We start from the raw sequence: 24,098 nt of genomic DNA on the forward strand, positions 1-24,098 counted from the left end.
GTAGGAGTGATTGGGAGTAGGAGTGATTGGGAGTAAGAGTGATTGAGAGTAAGAGTAATTGAGAGTAAGAGTAATTGAGAGTAAGAGTATGAGAGTAAGAGTGAGAGAGTGAGTATGAATGGGTAAGGGTGACAGAGTGAGTAAGAATGACAGAGTAAGAGTGACAGAGAGTAAGAGTGACAGAGAGTAAGAGTGACAGAGAGTAAGAGTGACAGAGAGTAAGAGTGACAGAGAGTAAGAGTGAAAGAGTAAGAGTGACAGAGAGTAAGAGTGACAGAGAGTAAGAGTGACAGAGAGTAAGAGTGACAGAGAGTAAGAGTGACAGAGAGTAAGAGTGACAGAGAGTAAGAGTGACAGCGAGTAAGAGTGACAGAGTAAGAGTGACAGAGTAAGAGTGACAGAGAGTAAGAGTGACAGAGTAAGAGTGACAGAGTAAGAGTGATAGAGAGTAAGAGTGACAGAGAGTAAGAGTGACAGAGTAAGAGTGATAGAGAGTAAGAGTGACAGTGAGTAAGAGTGACAGAGAATAAGAGTGACAGAGTAAGAGTGACAGAGAGTAAGAGTGACAGAGTGTAAGAGTGACAGAGTAAGAGTGACAGAGAAAGAGTGACAGAGTAAGAGTGACAGAGTAAGAGTGACAGAGAGTAAGAGTGACAGAGAGTAAGAGTGACAGAGTAAGAGAGTGAGAGTGATTATGAGAGAGTTAAGAGTGTGAGGTGTGAGAGAGTAGCAGGCCAGGGAGGCAGGATGTGTGGTCACAGGCGAGGCCTAGGCCTCGTGATCTCTAATGTTGGTTTTTATATATATGTTGGATTTTTTGTCCTGTTTCAAATTATAATTATTTAGCAGGAATGTAATAAGATATTGCACAGTATTAATGTGACAATAATATATGCATTATTTCCTTGATAATCAAACTTGTTGTTCAAAGATAATATACAATCTTTGAAGGAAACATTTTGAGAGCGCGAGCTGGCAACACTGGGCTGGTGGGTGAGAGAGACATATGGTTAGTTGTACTCAGACCTTCAGTGGTGAAGGGTGTGTCCCAGCTGGCCGCCACCAGCCGCCAACCGCCGCCACCCGCCGCCACTCGCCGCCACCCGCCGCCACCCGCCACCAGCCGCCACCCGCCGCCCACCACCAGCCGCCACCCACCACCACCCACCACCAGCCGCCACCCACCACCAGCCGCCACCCGCCACCACCCACCACCAGCCGCCACCCGCCGCCACCCGCCACCCACCACCAGCCGCCGCCACCCACCACCAGCCGCCGCCACCCACCACCAGCCGCCACCCGCCACCACCCACCACCAGCCACCACCCACCACCAGCCGCCACCCGCCACCACCCACCACCAGCCGCCACCCGCCACCACCCACCACCAGCCGCCACCGCCACTCACCACCCGCCGCCGCCACCACCCACCACCCGCCACCCACCCACCACCAGCCGCCACCCGCCACCACCCACCACCAGCCGCCACCCGCCGCCACCAGCCGCCACCCGCCACCGCCACCCACCACCGCCACTCACCACCCGCCGCCACAGTAGTAGGGATGGCTCCACACAGAACATTTTTTTTTTGGGGTGGAAAAATGTTCTGTGCGGGCCAGGGTTTTCAGGTAAATTTAGAAAATGTTCTGTGCGGGCCAGGGGTTTTCAGGAGAATTTAGAAAATGTTCTGTGCGGGCCAGGGGTTTTCAGGTGAATTTGGGGAGTCACAGATTTGGAATTAGGGAATTCTTATAATGAAAAATAATGTCATATCAGTTTGTTAAAGTTCTTATGAGAAAAATAATTTCCGAGACATAGAAGTTTGTTAAGGCCTTATGGGACAAATTCAAGTAACGTATGTAGCTCTTTAGGGTTTCCATGAGAACTCTACAGACATATTTTACATGTTTTCAACTTACAAAATCATCTATGTAAGCCTTAGTTATTCATATAAATTTAGAAAATCACATGTGCGGGCCGGGGGTTTCAGGGTTTCGTACATCACACCCCCCTCCCTCCCCCCTTACCTCGCAATCTCTCGCGTCACCTTTATTTACCTTACGCCCGGCCAGCCAGCCAGTCGGCTCTTATCTTATCTTATCTTCTTCATAATATCTGGACCGTCCCTCCTCTCTCTCTCTCTCCCTCCTCTCTCTCTCTCTCCTCTTCATATTATTCCCTCTTCCTATTTTCTGACATACTAATATTTTATTCATTTTTCATTAACCAGTCAGTTTTATACAAATCAACCGAAGCATCTCAATGTAACCTTTAATACTGAAACTGCCTCAGAGACTATCTAAGCTGGCCCCAGCTACCTGCCCCAGGCTATCTGCCCGAGGCAATCATCACCTGATTACCTGCCCCAGACATCCACCAGTCATTGTCGGCGTTCGCCACCGTAATAATTTATATATATATACATTAAGCGTTAATAAAACTTATTTATTTATTTATAATTTATTTAGTCATCTAATTCATAGTTTACACAATTTATAATAAAAGAGTTTATTCCCAGTATTCGCCAATCATTCTCGCTATTAATAAAACAGCCAAACGCTCACTCAGGGGCACACTATCGTTATTACGCTCATTCAGGGGCCCCCTCAGATCGCCAAAGTCTCAGAGGTCTACACTTTCAGTCAACATTCAATCTTCATCCTGTTCACAAGGTTCCCCTAGCCTAGTCATATCATCATGTCAGTGTGTCCTCTGTGCCTGTCTCCTATCAACAACGAAATCGTTCATGTGTGTCAAACACGATGTTTAACATGCCTAGGTGAAATGTCCATCAACGCTCTTCAAGAATGCAGACTGTACTGTATAGGATGCAATGGGCCTACACCGCCTGGACATTTTGACGTAACCTGTACCAGCTGTGGACAACTCTATTGTGCAAATCGTAAGTACCGCTTTTTCTCGCACATTCAATAAACTTTCAAAGAAAATATATATCCGAAACACACATACATACATACAGACAGTCAATTTATATATATATATATCATTTTCATTTCAGTTCATGGTTCTACTTCCTGCCCATACTGTCGTTTCTCCGTTAACCGGGAACCTCCCACCGAAGCCAGAAACGTCATTGAACCTCCACCCAAACGCCGTCGCATCATAAATAACCGTACGTTTTCACAATAATTTTCGTAATTTTAAAAAGTTAATAATTGTATTTTTAACAAGTGTATAAACAAGTAATAAGTACTCATACAGAAAAATATTTCCATTATAGGAGTTCCTATTCGTGATCAAGAGAATCTCATACTTGGTGGAATCAACATCCCAGCTCGTAAGTAATATTATTATTTATCTGTAATTCAGTTTTTCCTCTTATTTAAACTTTTTGTTTTTCCTCTTAATAATAATTCCTCTTATTTAAACGATATTTTCCTATTAAGGTTTTCAAATCCTCTTATTGTTTTCAAATGTGTTTTCCTCTTAATGTTTATTCATTGCTAATATTATATTACAGAATCTCCCCTGGATTCAACCCAACCCTCTGAGTGGAGCACACCTGTACGCAGTCAACCCCAGCTGTCCCAGGAGCTAGAAGAAGATGCACCAGACGGCAACCAGCAGGCATCCTCAGATGAAGAAGAAGAAGACAATCAACCCCCTGTTCACGACATATCAGATGAAGAAGTCAACGCTCCAGATTCCCCAGAGGTACTTAACTTAGATAACGTTGTTCCGCGAGTGTTAGAAGTCATTAACCATTTCGAAGGATCATTCTCGAGGCATTCTTTCTCCATTCCCGGTCATTTAGACGCCAACCCCAGCATTTATATAAATAGGTATAGGGAATTTTTTATAGAATATATAGACAATCAGTTCAGACAAATACAGGAAGAATTCCCTCCCTCATTTCACATTTACCCTGATGTAAGCCTAATTTTGCAAAAACTTAATCATGCCGACAATCAATATGAAATATTAGACGAAGTATTTTCAATTAGAGGCGAAACTCAGATTGTTACACAGGAAGAGGTGGAAGTTCTTGTAAATTCATGGGTTGACGAAATGTCTGCTAAAATTGACGAATGCCTAAAAAATGTCCAATCCTCAAGTGTAGGAATTCATTCCATGTCAGGCTTTGCCATTAATTTTTCATATATTCGCCACCCTATGCGCCTTGGATCTTACGTACCATATCCTGCAAAATTAAGGGGTAAAGAAACAGTATTTAATCCTGAAAGTGAAGGAGATAAGTGTTTGTTACAGTGCATTGCAGCGTATAAAAACTTAGCATTGGGCAGGACTATGAATAACGTTAGACAACATTACAAAAGCCTTCGATGGTGTAGAAGATTCGTAGTATGGGCAGATGAAATCAGATTCCCCGTATCATTTGATAACCTTAAGAAAATAGAGAAGCTTAACAAAATTTCTATTTATATTTATACAATAACTCATGAAAGTAACAGATACTATCTTAGTTTAGCTAGGAAAAGCCAGGAAAAGTATGCCGATAAAGTTCCTTTGTTGTTATTAGAAGGCAAGCATCTCTGTCTGATCAAGGATTTTGATAAATTTGTAAAGAGTATTAACCACCATTCTGGAAGGATTCCTAACACTCATAAATTCTGCAAAATTTGTCTTTTGCATGCGCCCTTAGATGAAATTCAGGCTCACGAAGAGTCATGCACTGTATCCCAAGTATTTTCGTTCTATAATCCTAGTGATAAAATCAGTTTTAAAAATTACGGTAGGACCTATAGCCCAACTCACACCGCCTATTACGATTTTGAATGTCTATTAGACCGTCAAAATCCTAGAGGCATGGTGGAATGTAAGCATAAAGCAATTGCTTATGCTTACATGATTTTAGACAGGGAATTCAATGTCGTAGAAACGTATTCATACGTAGGCCCAGACGCGGTCAATCATTTTATTACAAAGCTAGAAGCCTCATGGAAAGCTATTCATGCTCAGCTCCCCAACTTCCCTAAGAACTTGTCCAGAGAACAGGAAAGAATGTTTCAAAGCCAAAATACGTGTCAATTGTGTCATCAAACTTTCAAGGATGAGAAAGATAAACATAGACATCATAATCATGCTATTCAGGAAAATAATTACTTAGGTGCTTATTGTGCTCGTTGCAATTTACAATGTAAAAATGCTCGTAGATACTTGACCACATTTTCCCATAATGCTGCCTATGATCTTGGAATTATACTTAAAGAACTGTCCAAAAATCCTCACCGCGATGTAGAAATTCTAACCAAGGAAGGATTGAAATTTATGCAAGTCATCATAGGTAAACTTAAATTCCTAGATAGCCTAGCTCTCCTTAATGGGTCATTAGGAACCTTAGCAAGCGAGCACGTTGCCGGTAAGAAACCCACCAAGTACACTGAACACATACTAAATGGCGTATCCGATGAAGCTAAAGCTCTGTTAATTAAAGGTAAACAAAGCCTATGTTATGATTATATTTCTTCCATGGACGTGTTAGATGAACCTCAACTCCCTTCGCGAGATAAGTTTTACAATGTTTTACATGACTCTCCACTGTCTGAAGAAGATTATAACAATGCTCTTAAAGTATTTAATTTAGGGAACTGTACAAACATCAAGGATTACCTCATGTTATATTTAAAAGTTGACGTAGGAATGCTAATTGATATATTTACACTTTGGCGAACATCACTGAAAGAAATTTATGAACTAGATATTGTTTTCTATGTATCACTTCCTAGTTATGCTTGGGACGCGTTCTTATTTAAATCAAAAGTTGTACTTGACTATGTGTATGATCAGAATATATATGATTTGTTGAGAAGGAATCTTAGAGGAGGGTTCACATCTTCCATTAGACAATTTACACAGGCTGTTAACGAGCACACTACATCTAACCCTAGCTCAGATGACGATACTCATATTTTGTACCTCGACTTTAACAGCTTATATGCAGCGTGCATGGCTGAGGTACTTCCCCAGGGTGGGATTAGACAATTAACTGACCTTGAGCGGGATACCTTATTAGGGCAAGGGTTACAACATATCCCCTGTAATCAAGACAAAGGCTATTGGATTTTATGCGATACAAAACATGTATCTCCCGAGGTAGCCAGGTATACTGATGATCTGCCCCTTGTACTGTCTCATACTAATATAACGGAGGAGTTTTTGTCAGAGTACAGTAAGAAAACCCTTAATGATGAAAAACGTAAGCTCCCACCTAAAAATACTAAGTTAATTGCATCCCACTTGCCCCAAAACGACTACTTAGTAAGCCTTGATTTCCTGCAATTGCTATTAAAACTTGGACTAGAAGTTGAACGAGTAAAAACAATCTATGAATTTAATCAGGCTCCCTATTTAAAAGATTTTATTTCAACCAACATTCGAGAACGAGCCAATACCACCTGTAAAGTTAAAGGAAAAGCTTTTAAACTCATAAGTAATAGTCTGTACGGGAAATCAATGACAAATATATCTCGATATGCTAATACTCACCATCTAGTAACGACAAAACATTCATTCTTAACTCATGCAAGAAACCCTTTGTATAAACGAGCTGTCTCTTTAGGTCAAGATAGGGTTCTCTGTACAGTAATGAAAGACATCCTTAAAGTTACCACTCCTTCTTACATGGGATATCAGATCTTGCAGATAGCCAAGAGGCGTTTATACGAGTTCTGGTATAATGTAGTTAAAGCTCATTATGGGGAGAGAGCTAGACTAATTTATACGGATACAGACTCATTCATATTTACTCTGACCTGTAAAGATGCTTTCCAAGAAATGACAAAAGCTCCTCTAGTAGATTATATGGATTTCAGTAATTTCGACAAAGATCATCCCATGTATTCTGCTACTCGCAAAGGTGAACTAGGACTCCTCAAGTCAGAAGTAAAGCAGAAAATCATAACTGAATTAATTGCACTCAAGCCTAAAACGTATTCTCTCCTAACCCTTGATAATGAACATTTATGTAAATGTAAAGGGATTCCTTATCACCAACAAAAGAAAATAACACATGCATCTTTTCAGAACACATTAGAGACAAATACAACTTTTAATTTTGTATCCCGATCTATTCGTAATGTTAATGGACAGATATGCACGTGTAAAACAACTAAGCGCGGTCTGTCAGCTTTTGATGACAAGAGGTACCTCATTAGTCCCACAGAGTCATTAGCTTACGGTCACCCAGACATTCCAGAGCGTGAGGTACAGGTACAGGTAGAGGAAGAGGTACAGGAAGAGGTACAGGTAGAGGAAGAGGTGCAGGTAGGGGATCCAGTAATTGTAGATAATCCCCAACCAAGACGTCAATTGTTCCCTATTTTTAATCTTTGGGAAAAGCGGGATAGAGTCGCTCAGCAATTATTCCCTAACAACAACTAAGTCTGTTACTGTATTGTCTATGTATTATCTATAACTATATTCAAATGTCTATGATATTGTATTGGCTATGATTTGTTACTGTATTTGATATGAAAATGACTAAGATTTGTTACTGTATTGGATATGTTATGACTATGATTTAATGTCTATGATAATGTATATTCTATGATTTTATTACTGTATTTGATATGTTCAAATTGCTATTTTAAGACTGATTTATTTATTACTGTATTGGATATGTTATGACTATGATTTAATGTCTATGATAATGTATATTCTATGATTTTATTACTGTATTTGATATGAAAATGACTATGATTCAAATGTCTATAATAATGTATATTCTATGATTTTATTACTGTATTTGATATGTTATGACTATGATTTTATTGGCTATGATATTGTATATTCTATGATTTTATTACTGTATTGGTTATGTTATGACTATGATTTTATTGGTTATGTTTAAATAAAACTCGAATGTAGATTTTGTTTAAATACTCCTTTCATTATATATTTGTAGTTAGTCTATTGAATCCTAGCAACATGGAAGGGCAGAAAAGTTATTACTGAATCCCAGTTGAATATATTTAGTGAACCATCAAGAATTATTATTGCTGGATTTTCAAATGGTGGGAAGAGCTATTTATGTGCTAAAATGATAGAGAAATATCAGCAGAACTTTGCAAAAATAATTATCTGTGGAAGCGGGTATAAAGAGTTGAGAACTAATCCACTTATTAAACATAAGATATCTTTTTACTCTGAAATTGTAAACCCTTTAGATGATCGTGATCCAGAGGACACATCTCATATATTAGTTGTTTATGATGACTTGTATGTTGAATCTACAAACTCTAAAATAGTAAGTGATATATTTACTAAGGGACGGCATGAGAACATCTCTGTTATTTTTATAACCCAAAATATATTTTTCAGTGGGAAATTTTCTAGATCTATAAGTTTAAATGCTTCTCATTTTATTCTGCTTAAATCAAGAGACTTGTCCCAGATAGAAACATTAGGCAGACATATATTCGGAAAACAAGATGCCAAGAAATTTTTAGATATATATAAGAAAGTGATTTCTCGACAGTATGGGTATTTACTTGTTGACTTGGGCGTTAAAACACCTGAATCCATAATATTTAGGGGAAATATTGTAAATGAACCCCCCATATGAAATAGTGTATCAATGGTGAACATTACACAAACTCTTAATAAGATATACAATGACCCCAAGTCCATAGGTGGGTTTGGTGGTGTTTTAAAATTGTATAAGGCTGCAAAGAAAACAATCCCTGAAATAACTATAAAAGATGTGAAAGACTATTTAAAAACGTCTAATGCATATACCTTACATCTATTAAAAAAACGTAAATTTAAACGAAGACGTATCTTAGCACCTAGACCTAAAGCTTTCTTTACCAGTGACTTGGCTGATATGACATTGTTAGCTAAGCACAACAATGATATTAAATATTTATTAGTTTGTGTTGATATATTTTCAAGGTTTGCACATGTAGTTCCACTATCCACTAAATCAGGTCAGAGTGTAAGTGAAGCCATGAAAGCTGTTCTGGATTTACCTTCATCAAAAGGTGTAAGGAAGCTTAACACTGATAAGGGCGGTGAATTCTATAATAAATATATGAAACGATTGTTAGACAGTAAAAACATTGATCTGTACAGTGTATTTTCTCAGGAAACTAAAGCTAGCATTGCAGAGAGATTTATAAGAACATTGAAAACTAAGATATATAAATATTTAACGGCTTATAACACCTTAACCTATATAAATGTCTTGCCTGATATGGTTAAAACGTATAATAGAACACCACATAGAGGATTAAAGGGGAAAATACCTATTGATGTACATGCTTTATCTTTGCCTCGAGATGTGACTAGGCAATTTAAGCTCATGTATAAAGGAGAGCAGCAGACTAAGCCACGCATCAGTAATCATCTGTCTGTAGGAGATACAGTACGGCTTGCCTTATCTAATCGTATTTCAAAGTTCAAAAGAGGTTTTCATCAACAGAACACTAAGGAAATATTTACAATTGCTCAAATTGATACTAAACAACCCGTGCCTTTATATTATCTAAAGGACTTAAATAATAGACTTATAGAAGGCGGATTTTATAGAGAGGAGTTGACTCCCACCTACTTGTCAGATACATTTGAAATTGAGAGAATTATAAGTAAACGTAAAGTTGGTAATACTACTTTATATAAAGTTAGATACGTCGGTTACGACAGTTCATTTGATCAGTGGGTGAATTCAGATGACGTGAAGAAACTATGAAGAAGCAGCCCTTAGTTAGCAAGTATCGTGGATTTATTGAACTATTAGCTAGATTAGGTTATAATTCTAGGAAAAAGTTAATTAAGACTCTTAAAAAGGAACATATACTTTGCTTATCAGAAATATTTAATAATTTCTTAAAAAATAAAATTGAAGTTGGGAAGCCTATTTTAAAGAGACTTTCTAAATATAGAGCTCTACTCCATACATTAGCCTGTAAGAAGAAAGCTATTTCACTCAAGAAAGACATATTAACGAGTAAAAGAGGAGGTAATTTATTGGGCATTTTACTTCCCATAGCTATAAATTTCATTTCAAGGCTATTTAATAAGGAATAATGAAAGAATTCTATCTTGTACCACGAAAAGCTATTGATCAACAGAAGCCTACGGCAGTAAGTGTTGAGAAGCCTACGATGACAGTGAGAACAAATCCTGTTATACAACACTTGATAGACTTAAGATTAAAGCTTAAGGATTATGATTTTGCTGTCTCCTTGTTAAATTATTTTAATACAACTGGACTTGTAAAGTGGGATGAGGAAGGGAACATTACATCGCCAGTTACTGGGATCAATATTGTTGATGACGTTATAGGCAGGATGTGCACTCCGAAATTGTTATTCCCAGAAGATAAACTGCCAATTGCAAAGTTGTTCTACTCTTTGACATCTACACCTAAGAATTTATTTAGAAATGTAGATGCGAAAAATCAAGTGTTTTCTCCTCCAAGTTTGAAGAGGAAGATCAAGGCTGTAGATGAAGGAGAGTCTACCTGGATATCATATTAAGGTGAGTTTCTGTTTATTTTTATCATTTACTATTAGTCTACAGGATGGATAGTTACGTTATATATGCAGCGAGTAACTCTGATACTGATGTATTTAAAAACAATGCTCCCAATGCTTTTGAAAATAGATTACATAATCAGCTGCCTTTAGACCCGAATAAAGCTTATGAAGTGTGCCTGAAGAATATATTCCTGCCTCCATCTTATTTCGCTGTTAGGAGGAATGACCCGGAAAGTTTTATTTCAGTTCAACTTCTAGTGTCTAATAAAAATTTATCTGATTTGAGTATGGTGAATACATCTTTCAATTTAAAGTCGGATATTTTAGCCAGTGATAATTGCATAGAGCTAACGACTATTTTAAATAGAGAAATTTCTACTATATTTTCAAAAGGTTCACTGAGTTTTATAGGACCCGTACTTAATTATAATTTCCCAGATCACGGGGACGTTTATATGAAATATGATTCGAGTATTAATCGAATTAAGTTTAATGCAGCATTTAGTGAGAAGTTGTTAAAATTATTTATTACAAAGGATGGAAAATTAGTTGTTCGAATTTCTTTATCTTTCGGTCAAAATATATGTAAAGTTATTGGAGCTGAAGTAGGTAAAGCCTATGATATTTTTATTATGAATAAGCCACCTAATAACAGGTTATTTGTACAAGATACTTGCTATTATCATCCTAGGCCAGGAGGCCGTATAGATTTCTTGTGTGTATATTGTGATAAGGTGCAGCCCACCATGTTTGGTAATCAGATTGTAAATATCTTGGATGTTGTTTCGTTTCAAAGTAATGTAACACACAGGAAATTATATAAACCTTTAAATACGACTAATATTGATGGCATCAGTATTAGATTAACAGATCAAGATGGGGAGCCTGTATATTTTGAAAAGGATGGATGTACGATTGCAGTATTACATATTAGACCCATTGATATATAATGGCATGAGTAGAGGGAGTTTATCATTCTCTCTTGACCTGTTTAAACATGAGGGTCGGGTTTGTACCGCTGTCTGTTGACGAGGTAGGGCGATTTATCGCACCTCGAGGGAAGAGAGGTGGAGCACTGGGCGATATTACTGTTTTTGATAGAAGACATTTAAGAGGAGGTGGAATATTAAGTTTCTTAACTGGTCTAGCTCGTAGAGCAACTCCTTTCCTATTAAAAACTATCATGCCTGCTGCATTGACAATGGGACAGAATGTTTTGCAGGATATAAATGCTGGCCAAGGTACTTTGAAAGATTCAATTAGAAAACGCGGTATGGAAACATTGAAAAGTATAGGTCCTAAATTGTTAGCAGGTGGCCGAATAACGAAAAGAAAAACGAAAAGACCTGCCTATATAAAGAAAATGGATAGATATAAAGACGTGTTTTCATAAAAACAGTACTAGTTGTATGCTAGACGCAGACATGATGAGTGTAAATGCTCCTAGTGCAGCATTGCAAGTTCCTTTAGAAAATTATACAGCTGCTATAAGCGATGGCTTTCCTAAAGTTAGTCCTCATAGAATGGTTGAAAGTACGATATTTTCAAGACAGACACAGGATATTTTACCTGTGAATTCAAGTATTAACAATAAATTTAAAGACTCTTATATTGAATTTCGTATCCCGGGAGTTAAGGGTCAATTTATTGATCTTTCGAGCTTGACGCTAGAACTGATGGTTGAATTAACGGGACCTGACGGAATTACGGCTTTAGCGGATATTAAAAATGCATCAATAGTTAATGGCTTGTCCCAGACAATGTTTAAAGCTGTAACTGTTTATTTAAATGAGCAAGTGGTGGAAACTAATTCACTATTTTCATATTTATCATATGTAAAGCTAATGACGACGCTTTCTGAATGTAAAGCTGAAAGATTTAAAGAACTGACGTATTTCTATAATGATGTTTTCCCTGAAAAATATGATGTAGATTATTTTAAGAATGCCTCAGAAGACCTTAAATCTAGATTTGTAAAGTTAAAAACTGAGGGAGTAAATTGTTGCTTTAAACTGCTATTGGACATTACAACTTTGAGCGAATATCTTTTGGATGGAATTGATATTCGTTTGAGATTAGAACTTAACAGTGATCCGTGGGTTATAAACAGTATTGAATCTGGATATAAGTTTAACATAAAACTAGCTAGAATGTGGATTGATCGGATAACTCCATTTGCATCTGGATTGGAGGCTATTAATAGAGCTCTGGCTGAACAAAATACGCCAGTTACATATACGTTTGATAAGACACTCCACAAGACGTTCATTCTTGGTAATGGGCAGCAGAGATTAAGTATTGACCAGCCATGGGGGAGCATTATCCCAGATAAATTATTTATTATGATGATGGATATGGAAGCAATATCAGGAGCGTATACACTTAATCCACTTTATTTCGATCACTGCGATTTATCTAATGTATATATTACACGTGATGGGACAAACTTATTTAATATAACTTGCAAGTTCCCGAATAAATGTTCGAAACTATACTACGAGACTCAAAATACAGTAGGCTTTAATGCTTGTAATACCTTGACATATAATTCATTTATAAAAGGAAGAACATTACTGGCATTTAGACTAACGCCTGAGGAATTGAGAGATACCCTTCCTATAGAGGCTTCGGGCAACCTGAGAATTACATTAGAATTTGCCGTTCCAGCGAAATCAAATAAAGTTATTATTTTATTCGGAATTACAACGGGAGTATTGAGAATTTATTCCGATAGGCGAGTTGTGTGTGATACAAGAGCATGAACTGCAAACAAATTAATACGGCATTGAACGATATGAAAGGTAGTAAAGCTAAATATATTGGATGCTATTTAGCGACGGATATATATAGAATAATGAAGCAAATACGGGATAAACCAATTATGTTTATAATAAATACCATAGGAAGAGACTCTAAGGAAGTAATGGGTCACTGGATTGCTGTATATAAATCTAAACGGAAAATAGTTATACTCGATTCATATGGAATAAATGTGTATTCGCCATATATTTCGGAGTTTTTAAATTATTATAAAGACTGTGATGTATACACGTTTACAGAGAGACTTCAGAGTTTAAATACTTACGTATGCGGGCTATATGCGATGTTTTTCTGTTACCATCTTTCAAACAAGGATCTAAAAACTGCAATAAAGCTATTTGAAACTAGTTTTACTTATGGAGAATATATGCAGAATGATAGGAACGTAATGAGGCTATCTTATGCTTTATTTAAAAATATGCCGAGCTGCTATGAAACGCTGTGTTATGATAAGAGCGATATTTGTTGGAAAATGTGCTTGGAGACGACTGGCTGAATGAGGCTATAACAAATTATCTAACGGAAAATGGTGAGTATATTTGTTTCGAGGTTTTATGTGTCTGATAAATATTGCACATGTGTAAACGCTATCTGAAACTGTTATTCTTTATTTACAGAGATGAAGAGTGAATAGGACGGATATTATACAAGCGGATTGAGGAGCGAGCTTCTTAGAACTTCGGGCTAAATGAATCGTTTATTATAAATTGTGTAAACTATGAATTAGATGACTAAATAAATTATAAATAAATAAATAAGTTTTATTAACGCTTAATGTATATATATATAAATTATTACGGTGGCGAACGCCGACAATGACTGGTAGATGTCTGGGGCAGGTAATCAGGTGATGATTGCCTCGGGCAGATAGCCTGGGGCAGGTAGCTGGGGCCAGCTTAGATAGTCTCTGAGGCAGTTTCAGTATTAAAGGTTACATTGAGATGCTTCGGTTGATTTGTATAAAACTGACTGGTTAATGAAAAATGAATAAAATATTAGTATGTCAGAAAATAGGAAGAGGGAATAATATGAAGAGGAGAGAGAGAGAGAGGAGGGAGAGAGAGAGAGAGGAGGGACGGTCCAGATATTATGAAGAAGATAAGATAAGATAAGAGCCGACTGGCTGGCCGGGCGTAAGGTAAATAAAGGTGACGCGAGAGATTGCGAGGTAAGGGGGGAGGGAGGGGGGTGTGATGTACGAAACCCTGAAACCCCCGGCCCGCACATGTGATTTTCTAAATTTATATGAATAACTAAGGCTTACATAGATGATTTTGTAAGTTGAAAACATGTAAAATATGTCCGTAGAGTTCTCATGGAAACCCTAAAGAGCTACATACGTTACTTGAATTTGTCCCATAAGGCCTTAACAAACTTCTATGTCTCGGAAATTATTTTTCTCATAAGAACTTTAACAAACTCATATGACATTATTTTTCATTATAAGAATTCCCTAATTCCAAATCTGTGACTCCCCAAATTCACCTGAAAACCCCTGGCCCGCACAGAACATTTTCTAAATTCTCCTGAAAACCCCTGGCCCGCACAGAACATTTTCTAAATTTACCTGAAAACCCTGGCCCGCACAGAACATTTTTCCACCCCAAAAAAAAAATGTTCTGTGTGGAGCCATCCCTACTACTCGCCACCACCTACCACCAGCCGCCACCCGCCACCAGCCACCGCCACCCACCACCGCCACCCACCACCGCCACCCGCCACCACCCACCACCAGCCGCCACCAGGCACCGCCACCCACCACCGCCATTCACCACCCGCCGCCACCACCCACCACCCGCCGCCACCCGCCACCCACCACCAGCCGCCACCCGCCACCACCCACCACCAGCCGCCACCCACCACCAGCCGCCACCCGCCACCACCCGCCACCAGCCGCCACCAGCCACCGCCACTCACCACCCGCCGCCACCACCCACCACCAGCCGCCACCCGCCACCAGCCACCACCACCAGCCGCCGCCGCCGCCACCACCCATCACCGCCGCCGCCACCACCACCCACCACCACCCACCACCACCGCCGCCGCCACCACCCATCACCGCCGCCACCACCTGCCACCAGCCGCCACCACCGCCCGCTATCAGCCGTCACCGCCCGTTGCCACAGTCGCCACCGCAAGCCGCCACCGCCAGCCGCCACCAGCCCCCCCCACCGCAGATCGTCACCACCCACCACAGCCGCCGCCGCCCGCCACCGCCCGCCGCCACCGCCCGCCACCGCCCGCCGCCACCACCCACCACCACCACCCGCCGCCGCCACCCACCACCACCACCCGCCGCCGCCACCCACCACCACCACCCGCCGCCGCCACCCACCACCCACCACCACCCGCCGCCGCCACCCACCACCACCCGCCGCCGCCACCCACCACCACCCGCCGCCGCCACCCACCACCCACCACCACCCGCCGCCGCCACCCACCACCACCCGCCGCCGCCACCCACCACCCACCACCACCGCTGCCGCCACCCACCACCCACCACCACCGCCGCCGCCACCCACCACCCACCACCGCCAGCCGCCACTACTCATCACAGACGCCACCGCCCGCCACCACCGCCAGACACAGCCGCCAGTGTCCGCCACCGCCGCCACTGTCCGCCACCGCCGCCACTGTCCGCCACCGCCGTCACTGTCCGCCACCGCCGCCACTGTCCGCCACCGCCACCACTGTCTGCCACCGCCACCACTGTCCGCCCGCCGCCACCACTGTCCGCCCGCCTCCTCCACTGTCCGCCCGCCTCCTCCACTGTCCGCCCGCCGCCTCCACTGTCCGCCCGCCGCCTCCACTGTCCGCCCGCCGCCACCACTGTCCGCCCGCCGCCGCCACTGTCCGCCCGCCGCCGCCACTGTCCGCCCGCCGCCGCCACTGTCCGCCCGCCACCGCCACTGTCCGCCCGCCGCCGCCACTGTCCGCCCGCCGCCGCCACTGTCCGCCCGCCGCCGCCACTGTCCACCATCGCCGCCAAAGCCGCCACGGTCCGCCCGCCGCCACTATCCGCCCGCCGCCACTGTCCGCCCGCCGCCACTATCCGCCACCGCCGCCACTGTCCTCCCGCCGCCACTGTCCGCCCGCCGCCACTGTCCGCACGCCGCCGCCCTGTCCGCCCGCCGCCACTATCCACCACCGCCGCCACTGTCCGCCCGCCGCCACAGTCCGCCCGCCGCCACTGTCCGCCCGCCGCCACTATCCGCCACCGCCGCCACTGTCCGCCCGACGCCACTGTCCGCCACTTTCCGCCCGCCGCCACTGTCCGCCCGCTGCCACTATCCGCCACCGCCACCACTGTCCGCCACCGCCACCACTGTCTGCCACCGCCACCATTGTCCGCCCGCAACCACCACTGTCCGCCCGTTGCCACCACTGTCCGCCCGCCACCACCACTGTCCGCCCGCCGCCTCCACTGTCCGCCCGCCGCCACCACTGTCCGCCCGCCGCCACCACTGTCCGCCCGCCGCCACCACTGTCCGCCCGCCGCCGCCACTGTCCGCCCGCCACCGCCACTGTCCGCCCGCCGCCGCCACTGTCCGCCCGCCGCCGCCACTGTCCGCCCGCCACCGCCACTGTCCACCACCGCCGCCAAAGCCGCCACGGTCCGCCCGCCGCCACTATCTGCCCGCCGCCACTGTCCGCCCGCCGCCACTATCCGCCACCGCCGCCACTGTCCTCCCGCCGCCACTGTCCGCCCGCCGCCGCCCTGTCCGCCCGCCGCCACTATCCACCACCGCCGCCACTGTCCGCCCGCCGCCACAGTCCGCCCGCCGCCACTGTCCGCCCGCCGCCACTATCCGCCACCGCCGCCACTGTCCGCCCGACGCCACTGTCCGCCACCGCCGCCGCCACTTTCCGCCCGCCGCCACTGTCCGCCCGCTGCCACTATCCGCCACCGCCACCACTGTCCGCCACCGCCACCACTGTCTGCCACCGCCACCACTGTCCGCCCGCCGCCACCACTGTCCGCCCGCCGCCACCACTGTCCGCCCGCCGCCACCACTGTCCGCCCGCCGCCTCCACTGTCCGCCCGCCGCCACCACTGTCCGCCCGCCGCCACCACTGTCCGCCCGCCGCCACCACTGTCCGCCCGCCGCCGCCACTGTCCGCCCGCCGCCGCCACTGTCCGCCCGCCGCCGCCACTGTCCGCCCGCCGCCACTGTCCACCACCGCCGCCGCCACTGTCCACCACAGCCGCCAAAGCCGCCACGGTCCGCCCGCCGCCACCACTGTCCTCCCGCCGCCACCACTGTCCGCCCGCCGCCGCCACTGTCCGCCCGCCGCCGCCACTGTCCGCCCGCCGCCGCCACTGTCCGCCCGCCGCCACTGTCCACCACCGCCGCCGCCACTGTCCACCACAGCCGCCAAAGCCGCCACGGTCCGCCCGCCGCCACTATCCGCCACAGCCGCCACTATCCGCCACCGCCGCCACTGTCCGCCCGCCGCCACTATCCGCCACCGCCGCCACTGTCCGCCCGCCGCCACTATCCGCCACCGCCGCCACTGTCCGCCCGCCGCCACTGTCCGCCCGCCGACGCCACTGTCCGCCCGCCGCCACTGTCCGCCCGCCGCCACTATCCGCCACCGCCGCCACTGTCCGCCACAGCCGCCACTCTCCGCCGTACAGCCTCCCCTCTCTCCGTTAGTAAATAATTTTAATTGTTAGTAAATAATAAAAGAAATATAAATTATTAGATTTTTTTTACCCTTCAATTGGTTTTAATATTAAAATTGAAAATAATAATATAATATAAAATATAATAAAAATAATATAATATAAAATATAATTTAATTTCAAGAAATTTAACTTTAAACACAAAGATGTGAAAAGGGTTCAGATTATTGGCTCAAACCTTTCATAAGAGATTCATATTGGTATATGAATGGATTATGAATGACTCATGTTAGGAGTGTAAAGTTGCCACAACATCTCAAATTAGTGTTAGATACATATGTCTTGGTTATAAGTTTTGGAAACCTATTTAAGTCCACACACAATATCGTATCTGATACGATAAAACAAACGTTTCCAATACTTTCAAATACTTTCCAGATATTTTGTGGCAACCTAAAATTGTTTGCTGGGTGGGGACAGGTGTTGTTACTGTGTTGCTGGGTGGTGGGGGCAGGTGTTGTTACTGTGTTGCTAGGTGGTGGGGACAGGTGTTGTTACTGTGTTGCGGGGTGGTGGGGGCATGTTTTGTTAGCTTGTTGCTACGTGGTGGGGACAGGTGTTGTTACTGTGTTGCTGGGTGGTGGGGCAGGTGTTGTTACTGTGTTGCTGCGTGGTGGGGACAGATGTTGTTACCGTGTTGCTGTGTGGTGGGGCAGGTGTTGTTACTGTGCTGCTGCGTGGTGGGACAGGTGTTGCTACTGTGTTGCTGGGTGGTGGGGGTAGATTTTGTTACAGTGTTGCGGAGTGGAAAGGGCAGGTGTTGTTACTGTGTTGCTGCGTGGTGGGGTCGGTGTTATTACTGTGTAGCTGCGTGGTGGGGCAGGTGTTGTTACTGTGTTGATGGGTGGTGGAGCAGGTGTTGTTACTGTGTTGCGGCGTGGTGGGGCAGATGTTGTTACTGTGTTTCGGGGAGGTGGCGGCAGGTCTTGTTGATGGGTGGTGGGACAGGTGTTGTTATTGTTTTGCTGTTTGGTGGGGGCAGGTGATGTTGCAGGGTGGTGGAGCAGGTGTTGTTACCGTGTTGCTTCGTGGTGGGGGCAGGTGTTGTTTCTGTGTTGCGGGGAGGTGGGAGCCGTTTTTTTGCTGCGTGGTGGGGCAGGTGTTGTTACTGTGTTGCTGTGTAGTTGGGAAGGTGTTGTTACTGTGTTGCTGCATGGTAGCGCAGGTGTTGTTTCTGTGTTGCTGGGTGGTAGGGCAGGTGTTGGTACTGTGTTGCTGTGTGGTGGGGCAGGAGTTGTTACTGTGTTGTTGCGTGGTGGGCAGGTATTGGTACTGTGTTCCTGAGTGGTGGGGGCAGGTGTTGTTAGTGTGTTGATGGGTGGTGGGAGCAGGTGTTGTTACAGTCTTGCGGGGTGGTGGGGGTAGATGTTGTTACAGTGTTGCTGGGTGGTGGAGACAAGGTGTTGTTATTGTGTTGGTGGGTGGTGTGGGCAGGTGTTGGTATTGTGTTGCTAGGTGGTGGGGGCAGGTGTTGTTATTGTGTTGCTGGGTGGTGGGCGCAGGTGTTGTTGCAGGGTGGTGGAGCAGGTGTTGTTACTGTGTTGCTGTGTGATGGGGCATGTTTTTTTTGTGTTGCTGGGTGGTAGGGCCCGGTTTTGTTAGTGTTGTGGGGTGGAGGGGTAGGTGTTGTTACTGTTTTGCTGCGTGGTGGGGCAGGTGTTGCTACTGTGTTGCTGGGTGGTGGGGGCAGGTGTTGTTACAGTGATGCGGGGTGGTGGGGGCAGGTGTTGTTACTGTGCTGTTGGGCGGTGGGGCAGGTGTTGTTACTTTGTTGCTGCGTGGTGGGGTAGGTGTTGTTACTGTGTTGCTGGGTGGTGGTAGCAGGTTTTGTTGCTGCGTGGTGGGGCAGGTGTTGTTACTGTGTTGCTGCGTGGTGAGGCAGGTGTTGTTACTGTGTTGCTGCGTGGTGGGGCAGGTTTCGTTACTGTAATGCTGCGTGTTGGGGCAGGTGTTGTTACTGTGTTGCTGGGTGGTGGTAGCAGGTTTTGTTGCTGCGTGGTGGGGCAGGAGTTGTTACTGTGTTGTTGCGTGGTGGGCATGTATTGGTACTGTGTTCCTGAGTGGTGGGGCAGGTGATGTTACTGTGTTGCTGCGTGGTGGGGCAGGTGTTGTTACTGTGTTGCTGCGTGGTGGGGAAGGAATTGTTACAGTGTTGCTGCGTGGTGGGGCAGGTGATGTTACAGTGTTGCTGCGTGGTGGGGCAGGTGTTGTTACGGTGTTGCTGGGTGGTGGGGGCTGGTGTTGTTAATGTGTTGCTGGGTGGAGGGGGCAGGTGTTGTTACTGTGTTGCTGCGTGGTGGGGCAGGTGTTGTTTCTGTGTTGCTGGTTGGTGGGGGGCAGATTTTGTTGCTGCGTGGTAGTGCAGATGTTGTTACTGTGTTGCGGGGTGGTGGGGCAGGTGTTGTTACGGTGTTGCTGCGTGGTGTGGGCAGGTGTTATTACTCTGTTTCTGCGTGGTGGGGGCAGATGTTGTTAGTGTGTGGCGGGGTGGTGGTGTAGGTATATTTAGTGTGTTGCTGGGTGGTGGGGACAGGTGTTGTTACTGTGTTGTGGGATGGTGGGGGCAGGTGTTGCTAGTTTGTTGCTGAGTGGTGGGGGCAGGTGTTGTTAGTGTTTTGCGGGGTGGTGGGGGGCATGTGTTGTTACTGTGTTGCTGCGTGTTGGGGGGCAAGTGTTGTTACTGTGTTGCTGGGTGGTGGGGACAGATGTTGTTAGTGTGTTTCGTGGTGGTGGGGGCAGGTGTTGTTACTGTGTTCCTGGGTGGTGTGGGCAGATGTTGTTACTGTGTTGCTGGGTGGTGGGGCAGGTGTTAGTAGTGTAGATGAGGACTACGACGACGCACGATATCTGCCCAGGTGGCACTCGTGAGTTGCAGCTGGACAGGTGGCGTGCGTCGTCGTAGTCCTAAAGGGTTTTGGAGGGAATTTTCCCGGAAGTTTGGCGTGTGTCGGACGCCAAACTTGAGTGTTCAGTTAACACTCACTGAGATGTAAACTGAAAGACTAAGCCAGCCAATGCATGGTTGATGATGTTAGTAATATTTAAAGATTGAGAAACTTTAAACTAAATGACCACACATGTAGCGATTTTGCATTCAGTAAACACTTACTGAGTTGTAAACTGAAAGACTAACCCGGCCAATGTGTGGTTGATGATGATAGTAATATTTTAAGATTGAGAAACTTTAAACTAAATGACCACACATGTAGCGATTTGGCATTCAGTAAACACTTACTGAGTTGTAAACTGAATGCCGGAGCTGGCCAATACAAGGTTTGTGATAGTAATATTTTATTTTTTATTTACGATAGAGAAACTTTAAACTAAAAAATGAGGTTGCATGGATGGATAACAATGTTCAGTAAACAGTTACTGAGTTGTAAACTAAATGGTAGTGTCATCCAATACCTGGTTACTGATAATAGTATTTCACGATGGAAAAACCTTATCCTAAACTAAAAATGAGCTCACATGAAGAGATTTTCACTTACTGAGATGTTAACTGAATGTCTGAGCTATCCAATAGCAGTATTAATTCAAGATGGAAAACTTTAAACTAAACTAAAATGAGCGCACATGAAGTGATTCTCACGTTCATTAAACACTTACTACATTGTTAACTGAATGTCTGAGACGTCCAATACATGGTTGATGATATCCGTATTAATGACATTGATAATAAGAGGTCTTGAACTAGATACGGGCAGGGGGACAACAAAGCTGCGATATTGAAAAGAAACTGAACTGAATTTGAAAATTGATTAATATATGTAATGTGAAGCCGATCTACTGGAAAACAGTAAGCAAACTTTATTTGAAAAAGAATATGAGAAGACTGCAAAGCTGGGGGGCAAGAAAATGATAAAAATAAGAAGTGATGATCTTCATAAACATAACATAAGATATCCATGACCGTAATTAATACAGTGTGAACTCTCTTAAACTATGCACACCGTGAAATCTCGTCACAATGCATAACTTGTCACTCTGCGAAACAAATTATTGACTATAGTGCGACAGTGAGAATAAAAATGACCACTTATGTTTTGGAGTGCTATTTTAGTCAAGAAATAGTGTAAAGGATGATTATTGACTAAAGGGAATATCGCGGACTGCTGGTGTTTGATGTGTTGAACTGCTTAAAGGAAGCATATTTGCTAGAAAAAATTCCTGTGAAATAATGCTTGTTATATGTTTTGACTATCTAGCTAATAGCATATTGCATGGCTAATAATGAAATGAAATGTCACATTTTTGTCTGACTCACTTAGCACGAGTGAAGAGAAAACATTGAAAAACTGGCAAAGGTTGAAAACTCTGTGAAATCATATCTGTTATGATAAGTTTTGACTAGCTGCAAGCTATGTTTGCCTTCTCTCTCTAATCTACACACGCGATATGAAATGTGAATTTTGTTGACTGAAAGGAGTTTGATGATACGAATAGTAATTGCCGACATTGAGCATATTCTCAAAAACATAGTTTCTGCAAAAAAAAAATAACATTAAATTAGATGCGAGCTGCGATTTGAAAACAGAACATGTGTGATGTGTGGCTTATTGTGTGGACTCTGGAGATATGATCTCCACATATAAGTTTCTCAAGAAAAGCGGTAATATTTTTCTTGTGTTTGGATGTAATGGCTAAACATGGATGTCATTTTCAATAATGTTATTTGCTCATCCGACAAAGTTGATTTTCCCCATTACGTTACATTGTGTTACAGAGGGCTAAAACTGGTAGTCCGTAATATTCATATGGAAGGAGATGTAATGGAGATGGACTAAGTCGTACTTTTATTTAAAAATGTCATTTTGGGCTGCAAAAGTTGATTTGCGTTACGTTACGTTACGTTACATTGTGTTAGAGGGCTAAAACTGGTAGAGGTAAATATTTATATGGTAAGAGATGTAATGGTGATGGGCTAAGTCATACTTTCATTTAAAATGACATTTTGAATTGTAAAAGTTGATTTGCGTTACGTTACGTTGTGTTACATTGTGTTACAGAGGGTTAAAAGGGGTAGAGGCCAATATTTATATGGTAAGAGATAGACTAAGTCATACTTTCATTTAAAAATGACATTTTGGACTGCAAAAAGTTGATTTCCGTTACGTTACGTTGCGTTACATTGTGTTACAGAGGGCTAAAACTGGTAGACGCCAATATTTTATATGGTGAGAGATGTAATGAAGATGGACTAAGTCATACTTTCATTTAAAAACGATATTTGGTCTGTAGAAATATGATGATGATGATGACGATTTCCTCGTTATGTTACAATGTGTTACAGGGTCTAAAACTGGTAGACACCAATTATTTATATGGCAAGAGATGTAATGGAGATGGGCTAACCCTCACTTTCCTTTTCAAAATGACATTTTGGACTGCAAAAAGTTGATTTGCGTTACGTTACGTTGCGTTACATTGTGTTACAGAGGGCTAAAACTGGTAGACGCCAATATTTTATATGTGAGAGATGTAATGAAGATGGACTAAGTCATACTTTCATTTAAAAACGATATTTGGTCTGTAGAAAGTTGATTTGCGTTACGTTACGTTACGTTACATTGTCTTATAGAGGGTTAAAACTGGTATACCGTAATATTCATATGCTATGAGATGTACTGGAGATATTGTGTTTGGCTAAATGGGGTTCACATTTCAATAATGATATTCAGACAACCGCCAGAAAGTTGATCTCCACGTTACTTAATGATGATATAATGCGATGCAAGCGTGTGCTAATATTTTATTTGTGTTAGAATGTAAGGGCTATAGGAGGTTGTCTAGACTTGCATACATTTTCAAATGCTAATTATGTAGGCAGTAGAAAGTATGTTTTCCCATTACGCTGCATTGACTGTGATACAAGAACTGAAAATAGACATAGCCCAGAGCTATTTCACTATCGACTCACCCGGTCTTATTCTCATCGATTGGTGTTTACATTGGATGATGTAGGTCTTAAGAGACAGCCTTGAACTCGGGGATAATGAACAACTCAATTTAATAATAGTATCAAGACTGTGTTTTTCCATATTGTCGTATATATGTTTACTTTGCTTGGAAATTGTATGTGAGGAACATTACACACCTAAGGGAGAGAGAATGAACGGCGTGTTTGAGGTA

The 24,098-nt window shown here is 43.8% G+C and overlaps 1 protein-coding gene across 1 annotated transcript; it reads left to right on the forward strand.

The window, feature by feature from the left end:
* The first annotated feature begins 2,179 nt into the window (after positions 1-2,179).
* LOC138357002 (uncharacterized) lies at positions 2,180-4,627 on the forward strand. The gene is made up of 5 exons (XM_069313533.1): positions 2,180-2,901; positions 3,019-3,132; positions 3,241-3,297; positions 3,481-3,802; positions 4,624-4,627. Exons 1-5 carry the CDS (start codon positions 2,697-2,699, stop codon positions 4,625-4,627), a joined length of 702 nt encoding a protein of 233 aa, XP_069169634.1. The 5' UTR covers positions 2,180-2,696.
* The last annotated feature ends 19,471 nt before the right edge of the window (positions 4,628-24,098 follow it).

The sequence above is a fragment of the Procambarus clarkii genome, chromosome 75 (assembly GCF_040958095.1).
Source record: "Procambarus clarkii isolate CNS0578487 chromosome 75, FALCON_Pclarkii_2.0, whole genome shotgun sequence".
Taxonomy (NCBI): domain Eukaryota; kingdom Metazoa; phylum Arthropoda; class Malacostraca; order Decapoda; family Cambaridae; genus Procambarus; species Procambarus clarkii.